Source organism: Tasmannia lanceolata, unplaced genomic scaffold (assembly GCF_043159265.1).
Source record: "Tasmannia lanceolata isolate RefF3 unplaced genomic scaffold, GAP_Taslan_0.1 ptg000018l, whole genome shotgun sequence".
NCBI lineage: Eukaryota > Viridiplantae > Streptophyta > Magnoliopsida > Canellales > Winteraceae > Tasmannia > Tasmannia lanceolata.
This window is the reverse complement of record NW_027518695.1, coordinates 10726130-10742985: the sequence shown is the minus strand read 5'-3', so window position 1 is coordinate 10742985 and position 16856 is coordinate 10726130. Positions and strand designations below refer to the sequence as shown.

Genomic DNA, 16856 nt, shown 5'->3' with positions numbered 1-16856 from the left:
TTGGATGGATGGGTGAGTACGTCTGTATTTATCAATATTTGACCCTGGTCGATCTTTCATAGATTGGTGGTGACAAGATAATCAAGGATAACCTTAATTACGATTCCTTTTGCAGGATTACATTTAATCATCATTTCTTTGGTTCAATATTCACGCAGATACACTAGTACTCCGGGCCCATGCTATACATGGGTGTAAAATGGTGGGCCCCACCCTATGCATAGGTTTGGGTAGAGATGGTAGGCCCCACTCCATCAAAAACGTGATGGGTAAAAGTACTCCAGGCCGACCCACAGAACATTAATTCCATATATATCCTTCATCGATAGGCCATGCCATTTTCAATCAATGACCAGATTTTCATGTTATGCCATATGCAAATGTGGGGCCCTGATATCAAGTATTTGGGTCATGTAAGTGGGCCCAGGTGAAGAAGCTTCTCACTGTATTATATCCATGGTTTAAAATTTCGACCGATATCCTAAATTTCGGTTTAAAGACATTATTATTATTATTTTTTAAAGTGTTCGAAATTTGGGTCCGGAATTTGAAACCAAATTACCAAATTTCGGACTGAAATTTCGGCGAAATCCAAAATTTTGGCTTTTGGCGGGGTCCGAAACGGTTGCCGAAACCGAAATTTTAAACCATGATTATATCTGATTTTATTGACAAGAAATATATTGGAGAAGGTAGGAGTGGATGGAGGTTGCCGACCACGGCCGAGAGATATGATTTTAGGATAGGAATTTCGGTGCACGCGCACGTGTTAATGGGACCGTAGTGGGGAAAGTCAAGACTGATACCATTATCAGAAGAAGGTTCAAATATTTTCCATGAATACTCTTTGTTTGGTACGGCCATAGGGTCTCACCCTTGTCTCGACCCACTTACACTTTATGGGCACAACAGAAGCATTTCATTGTCAATGGTGAGTCAATGCATATGACAAACATAAGAGATCCCTCACAAAGTGCCTTTTCTGGTGTTGAAAAAGAAATATCATGGAAAAATAAGTTAGCCAAAAACTACAAAACTCATTTTTTTAAAGAAAATTTTACTCTAAGACCTTTTTTGGATTGCTGGAAAAATATTTACAGCAGATAAATTTTACCTAGGATTTTTTGTCCGTTTCCACGGTTTACGGATTACATAGATGGTTATCTTTATAAATTGAAGATCGTTGTAGGTAAAAATTGAACTGCAATGGTTCAAGTTACTAATTTTCATGTGTAATCAGACATTTGAATAAGTTAATCTTGAAATTATTTTGTCTGATGTTCACCAATTTTGTTCTGTTAATATTTTATCCAAAAACAAAGGTTGCAGTGAACATCTAGCCTACATTGAACAAGCAGATGCAAGTTCTACACATACAGACAAAAGATGGACTGAGACATTTCCTATGAAAATTTCTTATTAGGCAATAAAGTGCTTACATAGAGGATTTAGTTAACTAATAGGCTTTTCTATGGTCCAGACCAGAGCTATGAAACAGCCCACTAAGAGTGTCAATACAACTATTTCCATTTCCATTTCCATTTCCATCCACCTTCCAATTACATCTTAAGCAAGCCAAAATCCCATCATTTATCAAAGGAAAGAAAAAGTATTCAAAGTTTCAAACACCAAACGCCTATCAGTCTACATTGGAAATTAGGAACACCCATCAGCCTACATTTACATTGGTGGGAGAAGTTATTACAGATATATGCCCTAAAAAGTCATTATTTATTTGAATAAATGTTAATTTAATTTATCAGTTAAAATATCATGATTATTTATATGTATGTTAATTTAATGTCATTGATGACATTGATACAAAGTCTCTTAGGTAACATTGTAGAGACACCATGCTTGCAATTGTAAAATCACTAGCAGGGGATCTGGAGTCTTTTTTTGTAGACCTAAAATAACTCTCAGCCTATAATGATGATTGGACACCAGATCTAATTTATGGGTGACACATATCTTCTTGTTATATGATAGATAGGGTGACTTGGTCATCTGAGAATTGACTGCACATCATTTTAAGTTAAGGAAACTTAGAGCAACCTTTAAATTATTGATGAAGTTATAAAAGATGTGACCTTTAGGTAGAAAGCACATAGGTAAAGAGTGAGAGAGTAGCTGGACTGCCAAATATATTGAATTAATAACAAGTACATGAACACTTTGATTCATTTACGTTGAAGGTGACCACAGTTTTGAACCAGATCACAAAAAATCTCTGAACCATAGACATATCAACTCAAATTGGCAAACTAGGCTTCTTAACCTGCAGTTTAGAAAGATAGTAATTCCAATAAATGCCAGCAAATAATCAAGCATGATCTTCTCTATATAGATTCAATAATATGATATTCAAACAAGTCAGGATGTGAAGTTGGTATCAGAGCAAACAAGGAAAGATCCTTTGAACTAATCACGGAAAAGTTTTAGGATACAAGAAGCAAGAGCAACAAATAGGCAATGACAGCTAACAACAATAGATCGAAAAGGTCACAGGGAAGGAAATCAAAGAACTCCAAACTAGCTTTGTCCACCCCCAAACGGCCCAATTGGTCCACCTCACTATTGGCCAATCTCCTGACATGACGGAAGCAAACATGAACCCCCCTCCATCCGATAGAAGATCTCCTCAATAAAAATCCACAAACATTCAACGGTAGGGGCTGCCATCTTAAGAGGAAATAAGCATATTGACCAATTAAGGTTAAACTCAAAACTTCATTCCAACGTGATGGATGGGATGCATACCAAAATCGAAACGCAGATCAGAACAAAAACCGTAAGTTTATTAGGGATATACTATATCAAAACCTATTCATAATTATATTTATATGAATTGCATGTAAAATGGGGTGCATGTATTATGTATAAATATTTATATAAATTACAAATGTGGTATACACTAATTATTAGACATTCGTGACAACGCAAGCCACTAGATGTTCGATGTTGTTGAACTATTATGAGTGTCTCTTTTGCTTATGTGATGGCTTTCAACTATGTCCTCGTGCTTATTCTAGCACTTCATGAAGGTGGCGCAACAAAGAGGTCAAACCCTCTAGCTACCTGATTTACGGGCTCAATTGGCTTCGTTCAGATTTATGATTTGCATCTCACAAACTTCAAACCAATCCAATTATTTGGAATATGATTTTTTAATTAATTATTTGATTTTCTAGTTGGGTTTGATCCTTCAATAAATGTTCTCGCATAAGTGATATCATCATCATCCAAAGGGACCTTACTATGGCTTTTGGCAATCTTTCCTACTACAATCGAAGTAAGTTTCTTCGATGAGATCGACTAGCAAGACGATCTCATCTAGATGTACACAAACGATCATGACCAAGTGCAATGTGGCATATTTGCTTTGTGATCGGGGCCGTTAGGGTGACCCAATGTGTGTAGATCTTAAGCAGAATGAAAATCTCATTCGGAAGATTTGAGGCATGCAAAAAGCAACAGCTTAAAGACGTTTGGTAGCAACTACTAACAGGAAACAAAAGCACATAATGAACAACTATAGTGTTGGATTAACTGTTAAAGAAACGAATCTTTCAATAGAGATTACAATGTTGAAGAAGGAAAGCGAAAGAAGAAATCTTACTCTCCCAAGAGTTCTTCCTTCTCTCTCTAAATCTCTCTCTTCAAATTTCGCAAGCTTTCCCAAAGCTTCCAAACTCAGTCCAAGAAAGGAGGAAAACCAAAGAAATTCTCAACACTAAAACTGATGGACAATGAGTCCTCTTTCCTCTATTTATAGAGGAAGGGACTTTTAGCCCGTTGCACGTTGCCATGTGTCCTCCTTTGGAGGGACCTTGCTCCAATCATAGGCTGCCATGTGTCTCTTTGCCAACTCATAGCCAGCTGGTTGGCTGACTTGGCATGTCATGTGGTGGCGCTGGCTGACTTGGCATGTCATGTGGTGCCACCACAAATGCTTAAAGGATGTGGTCCCCTTCTCCAAGTGGTCAGCTTGCCATGTGTCAAAAGTAGAGTGTAGGTAGTTTGGAAAGAGCGCTCCCAAGTCCCATTTGTTGACATATGTCCACTTCATGTTGTCTCTAAAGTTCCTACATGAGTAGTTGGTTGCCACTTGTCATGTGTGGTCCCCAACCAATTGCCACTTGACATGTGTGGTCCCCAACCGATTTCTCCACCTTGCTCTCCTACTCGATCCTTCATTCCTCCCTTTACAACAAAAGCTCACTACATTTGCCCCAGACTCTCTCTCTCTCTCTCTCTCTCTCTCTCTAATTACCAAGCCTTGCCCTTGGCTTATTTACAAAACTACCACTCTCACCGTTTCTAGTTTCCTACCACGCTAAGCCCTCCTTAAGTTTGGCCGGGACTCGGTCCTCATCAGTTAGTCACTAGGTGATGGGTCCTATCAAACATTCTCTTAATAGTAATAAATATAGCATGGTTGTCTCCCACCAATGAGGACACCATTTCCAAATTCTATTGGTAAGAAGTTATCTTCATAAAACACATTTTTTCTCTGAAAATCAGGTTACATAATCCTCAGATCAAACTGAGGTTCTTTTTGGTGGATAAATCTTCCTCCATAGACGTGGATGAAGTGGCAGAGGATGAAGCCACAAAATAGACTAATGACAACTATTTTCAGCAAAATAAACTTTAGTAACCCTTACAACCTCATATGTCTAGTTACCGAGCATCTTATGGGTATGGACCAGCTCCCCAACACCCACACCCACCTACTCACTCACCCACACACCACCACCACCACCACCACAAACAACCACCACCACCACTACACCCACACCTACCACAATTCAAAAGCATCTTTGATTATTGACACGGGTACCACCAATCAAATCTCTGGTGCGCTCGGGACTCTTTCCTCATAAATTAAGGGTCTTCATATAATCATGGGAAATGGCTCATCTCTTCCTAATTCTCATTTAGGATCAGCATTCATACACTATTGTTCATATCTATCTCTAATGTAAACATAGCTCCTAGTATTCATAAAACGGTTCTTTCTGATTCTCATTTGTTGACTATAATCATTCTCATTTCATTTTCGCACATTCATTTGTTTTGTGAAGAATCTACACCCAAGGAAATAACTCATTGAATAATTCGACTAAAGAATCTGTTATCTTCTATCCAGCCCTCATGTATAGGTTTCTCTATTTCTACTCCATATTCATATTTCAATGACATCATATTAGGTCATGCCAAATAAACGTTCATCTGATTATTTGAATTCTGCCAATCTTAATAACATTTACCATTTGAATTATGCCATATTCGTCAGCCTGAGAAGCGAAAACATTTACCATTTGAATCAGCTAGTAAAGTTTCCGCTTCCCCTTCAAAACTTGTTCACTGTAATTTGAGGGAGCCTGCCACAGTTTCTTCCTTATCTGGCTATAGTTACTCTATTTTTTGTTGATGATTTTACTCGCTGCACGGATTCAAATTTTGGAACACAGAAACAAAGTGCTATGTGTTTATCAATATTGCCACATTGGTTCCAACGTACCAAGACACTTCAACTGATGGTGGAGAGCTAACCTTAGTAGTTTTCCATAACTACTTTCTGCAAAATGGGATCAAGATAGGGTTTCCATGTCCTCATACACCAGCTCCAACTTGTGTAGCAAAACACAAACATTGTCATATTACAGAACTTAGCTTTCCTTGAAATTTCACAATGGTGTTCCTCAATCTATGGGTTGACGTGTTTCACACAGTTGTAGCAATACACACAAAATTTATAGAGGAGCTTTACTTTTTAACATAAGTATATAGAACAGCTAACTTTGTTCGGGTTTAACTTCCCAGTGAATAGAAAAATTCAAAGCCATGATAGGGATTATAAGGTTTGCAGAGTAGAATCTTGCATCAATAAATAACTACCAATGGGGTACACCTATAAATATGCATCATCAAATTTCCGAAAATTGGAATGGACCCACTATGTTGGTTTCAAAGTTTTAGTTGGCTAAGTTGGCAAATTGAGCTAACCCAATGAAATTAGGCAAAAATTACTAGAAAGTTGAAGGAAAAACAAGACCTCATCGCTTCAGCGATAGGTGATCGGAGGAAGAACTTAGAAGGATAATCAGAGAGAAGAATGAAGTGACTATTTTAAATATTTGAATTGGTAAGGTGCTTTCAAGTAATGGGAGATGAGCATCGAGGGGGAAGGGGTCAATGGCCCATTTTTGATAACCATCAATGAGTGTACGGAAAATGGCGGGTAAGTGTCAATTGTTACAAAAACAACGAAGGCAAATTTATTTATTTTTTAAGATTTTTGGTGTGTGTGTGTGTGTGTGCGCGTGTGTGCGCACATTAAACATCCACACACATAAGCCGATTCTGTAGCACATTAGAAATGACCCCAATGCAAAACCACATTGATTGGAAACATTAGCATCCGAAATATGGGTAACCATCTCATCAGAGATAGACTATTGACAGATGGGAAGAATATTCATAATGTTAAATGAAAATGACATACGGCAAGCAAGTTTTGGCCAAAGTGAAAATGTATTTGTAGGAATGATTCTTATTGAGATTTAGATGCATATGAAGCGAATTGCATGAATGGACATTAACATTATAAATCATAGATAATTGCATTGCAGGAATGAACGCCAAGATAGACACATACAGTACCTAGACAAGCTCAATGTAGGCCATAGGTGCATTGTCCCCTCGCCTCGGAAGGGTTCTGATGATTCTTGTATACCCTCCATTCCTCTCCCCATACCTATCTGGGACCTCAGCAAACAAGGCATGGACAATCTGCTTTTCGTATATGAAGCCCAACGCCTGCCTTCTCTTATGCAGAGACCCATCCTTTGCCAATGTGATCATCTTATCAACATATTTCCTCATAGCGCTTGCCCTCGCTCTGGTAGTTTTGATCCTACCATGCTTAAGGAGTTGAGTTGTTAGGCCACGGAGTAAGGCTCGGCGCTGATCAGGAGGCCTGTTGAGCTTTGGCACTCTCCTCCCATGTCTCATTGCAAAGAATTTGCCTCCATTGTCAATGACATTGAAATTATGCTCAAAGCCATCGCAATCTGCAAAAGAATAAGGAACGATAAGAGTGCAGACTCTTCTTGTTTTAAATGAGCATAAGATTGCAAGCTCTCACAATGCTCCCCACAAGAAAATCGCCCAAAATACTTCATGTCTTCATGATTGACAAAAAAAAAATTAATTCAAAAATGGATATCAAATTAAGAGACAGAAACAGTCTTAAGGCCCTGTTTGGATTGCAAGAAAAACATTTCGGACAGAAAAAAAATTTCTCAGGAAAATTCTTTCTTTTTCATAATTCAGAGAGAAATGATATGATTATGGTTAATTTTTAGGAATATTATCATACATTGATGGTCTCACTAATTAAAAATTGAATAGGGTTAGATGAAGTTATCTTCTCTCTTTTTTCGTGTGTTATAAAGGTACGAAATTATAGAAATATTTTCCTTTCCAAACTTTTTCCAAAAAAAAATTCCTGCAATCCAAACAGGGCCTAAATATAAACTGAATTTCTCAAATTCTTCCAGATAAATAGCATAACATTTCCAAGCGCAGAGAAAATAAAGTGTGAGGCAGGAATTGGAATGAAAAGGAAGAAGGGGAAAGATTTACTTTACCTGAAGCGAGAGAGAGGAGGGGATTTGATGGAGCGAGGCCGGAAAAGGATTTGGAGAATTTAGGTTTTTGTTGAGGGGATTTAAGGTGAGAGGATGGGGGAAAAGAAGGGGAGGGCGTGAATTGAAGAGAAGGTAAGGAGGAATAAGAAGGAAGTGCAGAGCGACGAGAGGACATGGTCCATGGAGCCATGAGACAAGTAGAAGAAACACACGCCATTGAATAAAAATAAAAAACCCTAGCTCTTTCTTTCTCTGGGATAAATGGCAGGGGATAGGGGATATATTATCCGACTTACCTTGTTTTGATAAGGACACTCCCCACTTATTAAACCCTCTCTAGTTGCTGGCTTGAGAGGGTTAAGTAGATGACTTTGGAAAAAATGGGGAGATGATCTCTGCACTCCCTTGGTTGGTTTTGGTTGGTTTTTCTTTTTTTGAATGCAACTCCTCTGTTTATGTTGGGTATTTTCTAATGGCTAGAGCCTAGGAGTGGCAAAATTGGCCGAGCCAAACCGGAACCGAGCCGAAACCGAACCGAAAATGCGGTTTCGGTTTGGTTTAACCAAACCGATTCAAATTTCGGTTCGGTTCGATTTGGGGATCAAACTGAACCGAAACCGAATATTTCCAATGATTATGAGTAAGGGCTGGCAAAATTGGCGGACCCAAACCGATTCAAATTTCGGTTCGGTTCGGTTCAGTTTGGGGTCAAACCGAACCATTGCCACCCCTACTAGAGCCTAGTGGTATCTGCACTACTGTGTTTTGATAGCGACACAAATTTTTATAGCTTTTGACAGCTGGTTAAATAATAAGAGACTAAGTGAGTAGACAAGACGAGTTTGTCTCACTATCAAAACATGGTAGTAGTGCAATATCAATAGCCTTTCTAGTTTAAAAAGTGGTGATGATAAATTCGCACCTACTGTAGGATAATTCGCACCCCTGTAAAGGAGCGTATGTGGAAGACTTCAACACTTTTTAACGTCAGAGCGGTGCCAATTATCCTACAGTGAGTGCACATTTATCATTGCCCTTTAAAAAGTCATAAGACGTAAAATTTGTTTTATGCTGTACAAATAACATAAAACAAATTTTACGTCCAATTTTAAAAAGTCTCATCTAGTGCATGTTTGGGAACCATGAAAAAAAATAATTAAGAGAAGGGAATATTTGTTTATTTCTTGGGCTATCTCGGTTCCATTCTTTCAATATATTGCCATTTCAAAAGAAAAAAGGGAATATATGTTTATCTAGTAAGAGGGATGTAGAGATTGGGCTGAAAACATGCGGGTTTTTTTTTCCTGGGTCTTTGATAAACTTTTCTTGATATAACCTTTGTAACATCTTTGTATAGTTGATTTCATCTTGAAAATATAGTCCTTCGTGGTTGAAGACTTATTTTTCCTTGGTTTATTTGTAGTCCTGGGAAGTCGATATTAGCTCAAGAGGATACCCAGAAATGTCAATGTCCATTATTTCTTCAAGGTTCCAGTTGGAGAACTCATTTTCATGTTATCGATTCTGAACTCAGCATGCCGAATTGTTTTCTAGGGTATTTTTGCCCCTAGAGGAGGAAGTCTCAGTTGTTTTCTCCTTGCCCTTCATTTCTGGGATATGTCTTTGTATATCTTCGGCAAATATTGCAATGCCCTCAAATCCTACCATAACATGAGTCGAGTATGATTTTTATGAAGCATTTCAATGGAAGAGTAGATATTCAAAGGATTAAACCACTTCTGAAATGAACCATAAATCTCAAGCAATTTAATGCGGTAAACACAGAATTTAGCGCGGTAAAATCGGTAGTAATCCGGTGTTTAATACTGTGGTAAATTTGATTTTTAGAATGAAAAATCAGTAATTTTATAGGAACTATTGTATCTTATGATTGTTCACATAATTGTTCATATGTTTGAAATAAAATAAGAATAAATGTAACTTGATTGTAGGTATGGCGTGGACCGTCCCATAGTTGTGTCAAAATTCTAATTTTTAACGGTTAAATAGTCATAATTTAATTTTTAAATGTTCTAGGGGCCCAAAAAAGGTCTTACCCTAATGCTCTGTTTGACTGCTCATTTTGGGGGGATCATTGGAGGATGATCTTCCGAAGATCTTCCCAAGATCTGCCCAAAGCATGTTGGTTGCCATTTTGAATTGAAACTCCCTTTGACCACCAGACATCTTCTATACATCATTGTTGTCGATTTCCTACGTGGCGCCTATGTGGCAGCAATGTTCCCTCTTCTAATCTTCTCCCCATCTTTCACCATTTTGGTGGAATTTGGGTGAGAGATTAGGAGAAGATTTTTGTCTTATTCTCTTTTCTCTCTCTTCCCTTTCTCTCTCTTCTAGCCTCTATTTTGGTAATGACACCCCTACATCTTCTGCTAATCTTCTCGCGGATTGCCCCTCAACTAAACACTACTTACAGTTCTTCCTCTAATCTTCTCCCCATCTTCCATGCTTGTCTAATTCCCTTTGACTTCTTCTTCTCCTAATCTCCCAGGAAACTTCAATAACCAAACAGAGCATCAGTGTTTTGAACTTCCAACTCTCCTTATTTAATGGCCATACATGGGGAAAAACCCGACGACCGAGATGGTCAGTACAAGGTAACAGGGAAATGGAAATACAATCCTTAATTGGCTAGTGTATCCGCTTTGCTATTAGCCAATCTTTTCACATGGTGAAAAGAAAAGAAACTGAAGATCCTTCTATTCAATCCATAATTTCATCCAACCATTGCACTGAGCGCCAAGGAGACGAAGAAGAGCCCTTCAACCATCAAATTACATTTAGAGAGTCACCTTCCACTACTACCTTGTTGAGAAGAGCAACCGCTCTAAGCTCCGCTTCGTTAGAATCCACTAAACCAATCGGTGATATCTTTACCTACTTAATATACCACAACTTCCCATGGTGAGGTTCACATGGATATTGGGAAAATTAAAGATTGTTCTATGAAAGTCCATGCACACCATGAAGATATAGTGCGTGTTTGGCGTACCGTTTAAAACACCATTTGGAGTTTAAAACACCGCTTTGGGGCCAAACGGCCGTTTGGGAGTGTTTGGGTGTGCAACCACCGTTTGAAATACCGTTTTGAACCCTCAAAATGATGTTTTGCAAACGGAGGGAGAGAGGTCCGTTTGCAAAACGCCGTTTTGAACGGAGTTTTTGGGCTGTGGGTTTTTACGTGTTTGCCCTCACCAAAATCCATTTTTACATATATGCGTGCGACTTTATGCGTTACGTCAAATACCAAAAAAGTGGGGGTGTTAATATCATTCTTGAGGACACAAATTTGTTAAATTGTTAATATTTAATTTAGAACAAGGGGCTGCTGATATCATTATATGATCTCTTAATTTTGATTTTTTAAAGACAAAAGAATTAAAAGAAACCCTAGTTTCTTACTTTCTTCATCTACTTTGCAAAGTTGCAAACCCACTCGTCTGCCTCACTGCCTCAACGCCTCCACTCGTTCGTCAAATCCAGCCGTTAAGAAGAAGAAGGAGAAGAACCCCAAAGGTATAGCCATTTTTTTTTTTTTTTGCCAATGATGTTTTATTTTAATAATGTTTGAATGAGATCCTAATGACCTTTTAATATTGGGCCTAATCAGAGAGTAGTTGAGTTACATTGAAGCCAACCAAACAATGCCCTTTTTGGTCATTTTACCACTTAAACTCCGTTTTAGGGCATTTGCAACCAAACACACAATACCTCTGTTTGCCGTTTAAAACGCCGTTTTGATCTGGCCAACCAAACATGAAAACGCCGTTTGGCAAAACACCGTTTTGCAAAACGGCGTTTAAACGCTATTTCAAACGGTACGCCAAACACACCCATAATAGCTATGGTCAAACCATTGATTTGGGAGCTCATCATTGGTCATTGGTGAGTTCATGCCTTTTGAGAATATGGAATAGCTTGGGGAAATTAATCTCCCCATAAATTGAGATGATAAGCCTTTCAAAAATGCAGTGTCTCTCCATATTCCCACCCATTTGAACGGCCCTAACCCATTTCCATCCTTTGAACGATCCTAACCCATTATTACTCACAAGAAACCTCTCTTGAGTATTTTTCTTGGATGCTTTGGTGAGAATCCTTGGAGGATTGAAGAAAAGAAAGGAGGAAACCTAAGTGGGCCTAAAGTGGTTGGAAGAATCAGAGAAAAGCTTCATCCAAAGAGGTAGGTTCCTTGACCTACATAGGGTTTTTGGAATACTTTTAGATTAATATTAAGGTTTAATCTCTCTTAGAATAGGTTTTACTTTAATATTCTGAACTTGAAAGTTAGATTCTTTGAATTATTGAAAATAAACATTGAACTATGAAACAAATGAACTAATAAAAAAGTGGGAATAAATGATACCTTTTGAACTGTGGCTAGTTTTGTGTCTTAGTAAGGCACACCCTTCATTGGGATTTTTGGTATGGGCTTTGAGTGAGAGAAACACATTAGCCGGTGCAGATCGATCGCAAAGGATCATCTTCTGATATTTTGGGGCACTTAGGTGTCTTAGTCTATCTGGATGTGAGTATGAATTAAGTCTCTGTCTTTGGTTTTGGAGTTTATTGACCTTATCTTTTTGGAGTCAATTGACCTTGATTTTAAGTTTTTCAGAAGTTTAAACAGTAAGAGATTTCCAACTTAACTGCAGGCACTCCTCTCCGGAGATTGGGTTTTGGGATCCAAAAGTCCTGCACCCTATCGCTAGTCCAGCTGGTAATTAAAAATATTGTTGTCTCTTTGGCATTGGCATTCATATGCCAAGCTTCCTCTGCCAAAGTATGACATCTATAGACACCTCGTTTTACCCAGCTCGGCCTGACGATAGTTTATCGCGATGATAACTCCTGATGATGAGCAACTCCTAATATGCGGACTAATGGTCACTGCGGGCAAGAGAACTGTAGGGAATCTAACTGGGTAGAACTCACCCCTAAAAGCTAGCTGTTAGAGGGAGGGTGCCCATTCCCTTATAACCCATCCACATCCATCTCACATAGTCACATGTCCGATGTGGAACTATTGCTTTTTGCGTGGAACCCCAACAATCTCACCCTCCACGCAGAAGCAACGCGGACCATCTCGTCCCTCCACGCTACGGCAACGTGGGAACCACGAGATCTTCTCCGAAGGAATTTCACCGTCCTCGGATGCACACCGGGGTTACCGAGATCTTTCCGGGAGTTACCACACCCTAGCTCTGATACCATTTGAAGGGAATCTAACCGGGTAGAACTCGCCCCTAATTGAATTGATTACCCGTAGGCATCCAACAATAGCCTACCTTTGATACCTTATAAGTTGTAACACCCAAAATCCTCCAGTTCCGAGTCAAAACCAGGCCCTGAGTCATTTGGTATAGCCTTGTCGCAAACCCTAGAATTAGGGTTTCACTTGCTGTCTCAAATTATAACCTATGGTCGCAAGTTTCCCAATTTGGAAACAAACTCCAGAGCTTCCATTTTCTCCATGCTTTTAGTCCCACATTGCATAAATCCGTGAATCCCATGGAATTTCGTGTCTATGAAAGCATCCGACGTGAAATTGAAGATGGCTAAATTTCTCTATCAACATCTTCTTTTGGGATGCCTGGTGGGACCGTGACAATGACAATATGTTGGCATCACAATTAACATTCTATACAATATATGTACTCCTGCCTAATTATTAAGCATGTTTTCGGAAAAGAGAACTTGAAGGACACATTGAGGAGAGTAGTATATTCTTGAATTAAAACACTGATGGGTCATCTTTGCCAAAAGTTTAGTAGTAGTTACTCCCATTAAAAGCTTATACATACCTAAATGCTTGCGGAGGTTGATGGTAGCTGGGCAACATGTTTAAGATCTATCAATTATATAATGAAGGGCGTATTTGCAAAAAACAATCAACAAGGGCGCCCCATTTTGGTGAATCTCAACAGAGTGCATTTATTGTTCATTTAAGTTTTTATTTTCTTGCGCCATTCTTATGTTATAAACATGGTTTTAAATTTCGATCGGATTTCGGTGGGGACCGAAACCGAAATTTTCCGAAATTTCATTTTTAGCCATTTACCAAATTTCAGACCGAAATTTTACCTAAATTTCGTTTAAATGCCATTATTTATTTTAAAAGAAAAGTGTTACAAAATTTCAGCCGAAATTTCAGTTTTCGGTGGGGTCCGAAACGGTTACCGAAACCGAAAGTTTAAACCATGGTTATAAATGCCCTTTATTGAGATGGACCAATGGGGGCGCCCTTGTAGATGGTTTTTGCAATGGCGCCCTTCAGTCTATCATTCCTCTTAAGATCTTACTAAAAATTAAAAGTGACTAACCACACATTAAAAATTAATTGGATTTGAAGGTAGTTAATAACATGCTCAAATATGATTAGTGATTTAAAATAAATTACTTGACATAGATTAGAGATATATAGACCATTGCCCTTAGGAGTAGAGATAGACCCGCTCTCTCTTTGACAGAACAAATGTCTCAAAATTATCTCTTGATGTAAATAATTTCTTACATCTTGTGAGAGTTTTCTCTGTACTTTTCTACGTTGTTGTTGTTTTTTTTTTTTTAGAAATCTAATATATTGTCTATTTTTATTTATCTTTACAATAGCCTCTTTCTACTTGTATTTCTAAAATTTCCTTTAATATTGAATTAAACATTTAAAAGTGGAATCAGACTTTGGTAAAATCTTTTTATTGATCGTCTTTCAAATTTCCTTCATAGAATACATTCTCGGTAGCATTTGGCACAATTTAAGTGATCTATTTTTGCTATGAGGGTTGCTAGTAAAACGGGAATCCTTTTTGAAAAAAGAAGAAAAAGAAGAAGACTGAGAATGTTTATGGTGATTGGTGACCAGTGAAGAAAACAAGGAAGAGGGCTCGAATCCCTACAAACACTAGAAATATTGAAAAATGACCAAATTCTTAGTCAATTCCAGTTTCGTCTTTATTTTCAGAACGGATTCCCGTTTTCTAAGTGCTTTCCTTTCGCTATAGACCTATTAGCAGTGTACGTGTCTGACAAGACATAGAGGAGTGCACATTTATCCTTTAACAAGATCCACCAATTATAGGAAACAGATGATAACTTAGCCCAACAAAGAAAAAGGATAAGAATAGTAGTGGATAGAAATGGAGAAGAGCTATACAATAATGTGAAGGGAATAAGAAAGGAAAGAAAGGGATCTAGAAAGAGCATCTCTGTGTTTCCTATAATAAGTTAGAAAGAAGAGGAGATACCCATTATAAGAATGAAGGGTCACTCATTCCTAAGGATAGGAGATATAGAGAACAATGATAGAGGTGAATGGTATCTCCTCTCAGTTGTTCATACTGAGAGATGAAGAGTACAAACACTCACACTCTCTCAAATAAAAGAGGGTACATCACATACTTCTAAAGACATCAACTCAAATAAAAGTAAGAACAGTAACCAAAACTACTGCTTGTAAACTTTCCTATTTTTAACCAAGTAAGGGCTGTGAAACAAGAAACCAACAAGACTCCAATAATGTGAACAAGAATACAGGAAATTAATAAACCTTCCACCAATTTCCAACCTTTAATCAGTTCATTGCACACGTATTATTTGTAGACAATATACTTTATCAAAGCTTTTGATGAGATTAATTCCGTCTTATGTCAATTACCCATCTATATATCAAGTGAAGAAAACCTTGTGGAAAATCACACACTGCAGGATGTACAGCTGCACGACTTCGGCACGAATGCGCAGACGCCAAATGGCTTATCGGGGAGTTGGCAATCGATCCCAAAGCAACAAGGCATGGTGGTGCAGTTGCTTGGCATAGAAATTGCACAACATCTACAAAGCAAGCAGAGCTGGAAAGGAGCTAGCTTTCGCCTCCCTCTGCTGACATCGGGCATTATCCGGTATCGGATTGATTCATCTGGCCGGAATTCGATCGCCGGAGCAACGGAAGTCGTCTGAGTAGCACCTGATCCTGCAAGTGGGTACATGTGTGTTGTGTGTATATGTGGGAGAGTTAGTGAATTAGAGAGTATAGATGAAAGGAGAACAAAATTAATCTAAAGAAACTTTTTGCTAGAAATTATAAGTTTAGTGAGAGTTTTGCTTACCTAAGGTAGAGAAGGTGAGTAGGATAAGAAACAGGAGAGATTGAAGTAGGAGGATGATGAAGTTGTTGCCCATGGAAGTGGTAGAAGATTTGATGGAAAGGTGGATGGGGTAGAGAGGATTAGAGAAGAGATGGAAGGGAATTTCTTCAAGTTGATTAAGGAAACTTGTCCTTGTTCTGGTCGAAATGTGGAAAACTAAAGGCACTCAATTTAGAAAAATAACAATAATGCCATTTTTAAATAAATGAAGGGTTTCTCTTCCTTCTTTAAATTAATTAACAAGCTAATTAGGTGATGAAACATGGAAAATATATAAATAGAGGACTGAAATTTGTTTTTTTTTTTTTTTTTTGAACTGCACTTAAATGTGTATTTTGCTTGCCATTTTACTAAATAAATGGTATAGATAATTAAATATACATACATACCTTTGCATCGGAATGAATCGCTATAAATATTGATTTATAATTAAAATGAACTTTCTATTTTTACAACAGTGCTTAGATGCACTAATGTTTTACCTATTATGTCATGTCAGGACAACTATGTGTAAATATTGTTTGGTTTTGGGTCTTCTATGACCCACTCCGCAGGCCCCCCCTTGGACATGCTGAAAACACGTCTACACATTAAGAAGGAGAGGCACATATATAGCCCAGGAAGTCTCTCTCCCTTTTTGATGTGAGATCCTACATATTAAGTACTGAAAGTGTCCTAAAATTGTGACTAATTTCAAAGGAAAATACTAAAAAAGAAAGTCACTTCTAATCTCCTTAAAAGACATTTATTGAGTCTCATGTACGCAAAGTTTATGTGCTTAGATCCCGTAGTCCAAAACCAAATGCCGTTGAAATACCATGATCGGATGATTATAGGCTCTTGATTCATCAAGCCTCGTTTGAATTCTACCAAGAAAAGCTCAACTGTTGATTTTTTGTTGTCCTTTATCTCATGCATGCGATATCCACTGGATGGGATCTACTACGATTCATACCATTAAACGTGAGGGGCCAACAATCATGATGATGCTCTACACAGTTAAACTTCTTGATATATATCACGTACATGTCCC

The 16856-nt window shown here is 38.1% G+C and overlaps 2 protein-coding genes across 7 annotated transcripts; both read right to left on the bottom strand.

Moving 5' to 3' along the window:
* Positions 1 to 1655: 1655 nt before the first annotated feature.
* On the bottom strand, positions 1656 to 7933 carry LOC143850960 (Ribosomal protein L17 family protein). 6 transcript variants are annotated; one of them, XM_077360265.1, is made up of 3 exons: positions 7659 to 7932; positions 6670 to 7079; positions 1656 to 1674 (listed from the first exon to the last, which is right to left on the bottom strand). In XM_077360265.1, exons 1-2 carry the CDS (start codon positions 7873 to 7875, stop codon positions 6670 to 6672), a joined length of 627 nt encoding a protein of 208 aa, XP_077216380.1. In that variant the 5' UTR covers positions 7876 to 7932; the 3' UTR covers positions 1656 to 1674. The 6 variants fall into 6 exon arrangements, with proteins under 6 accessions (XP_077216380.1, XP_077216377.1, XP_077216375.1 ...); XM_077360262.1 differs by lacking the exon at positions 1656 to 1674 and adding an exon at positions 2120 to 2278 and having other exon boundaries at positions 6665 to 7079; positions 7659 to 7933; XM_077360260.1 differs by lacking the exon at positions 1656 to 1674 and adding an exon at positions 2120 to 2278 and having other exon boundaries at positions 7659 to 7929.
* Positions 7934 to 15165: 7232 nt separating this feature from the next.
* On the bottom strand, positions 15166 to 15942 carry LOC143850868 (uncharacterized). The gene is made up of 2 exons (XM_077360143.1): positions 15785 to 15942; positions 15166 to 15648 (listed from the first exon to the last, which is right to left on the bottom strand). The coding sequence occupies exons 1-2, from the start codon at positions 15855 to 15857 to the stop codon at positions 15371 to 15373; spliced, it is 351 nt and encodes a 116-aa protein (XP_077216258.1). The 5' UTR covers positions 15858 to 15942; the 3' UTR covers positions 15166 to 15370.
* Between the last annotated feature and the right edge of the window lie 914 nt (positions 15943 to 16856).

Excerpts from the sequence above, each read along its gene's own strand:
- LOC143850960 (XM_077360262.1), bottom strand. The coding sequence starts at position 7,875 with ATGGCGTGTGTTTCTTCTACTTGTCTCATGGCTCCATGGACCATGTCC. Across the intron at positions 7,080-7,658 it reads CCTCCTCTCTCTCGCTTCAG|ATTGCGATGGCTTTGAGCAT; the intron begins GTAAAGTAAATC and ends ATTCTTTTGCAG.
- LOC143850868 (XM_077360143.1), bottom strand. The coding sequence starts at position 15,857 with ATGGGCAACAACTTCATCATCCTCCTACTTCAATCTCTCCTGTTTCTT. Across the intron at positions 15,649-15,784 it reads ACTCACCTTCTCTACCTTAG|GATCAGGTGCTACTCAGACG; the intron begins GTAAGCAAAACT and ends ACCCACTTGCAG.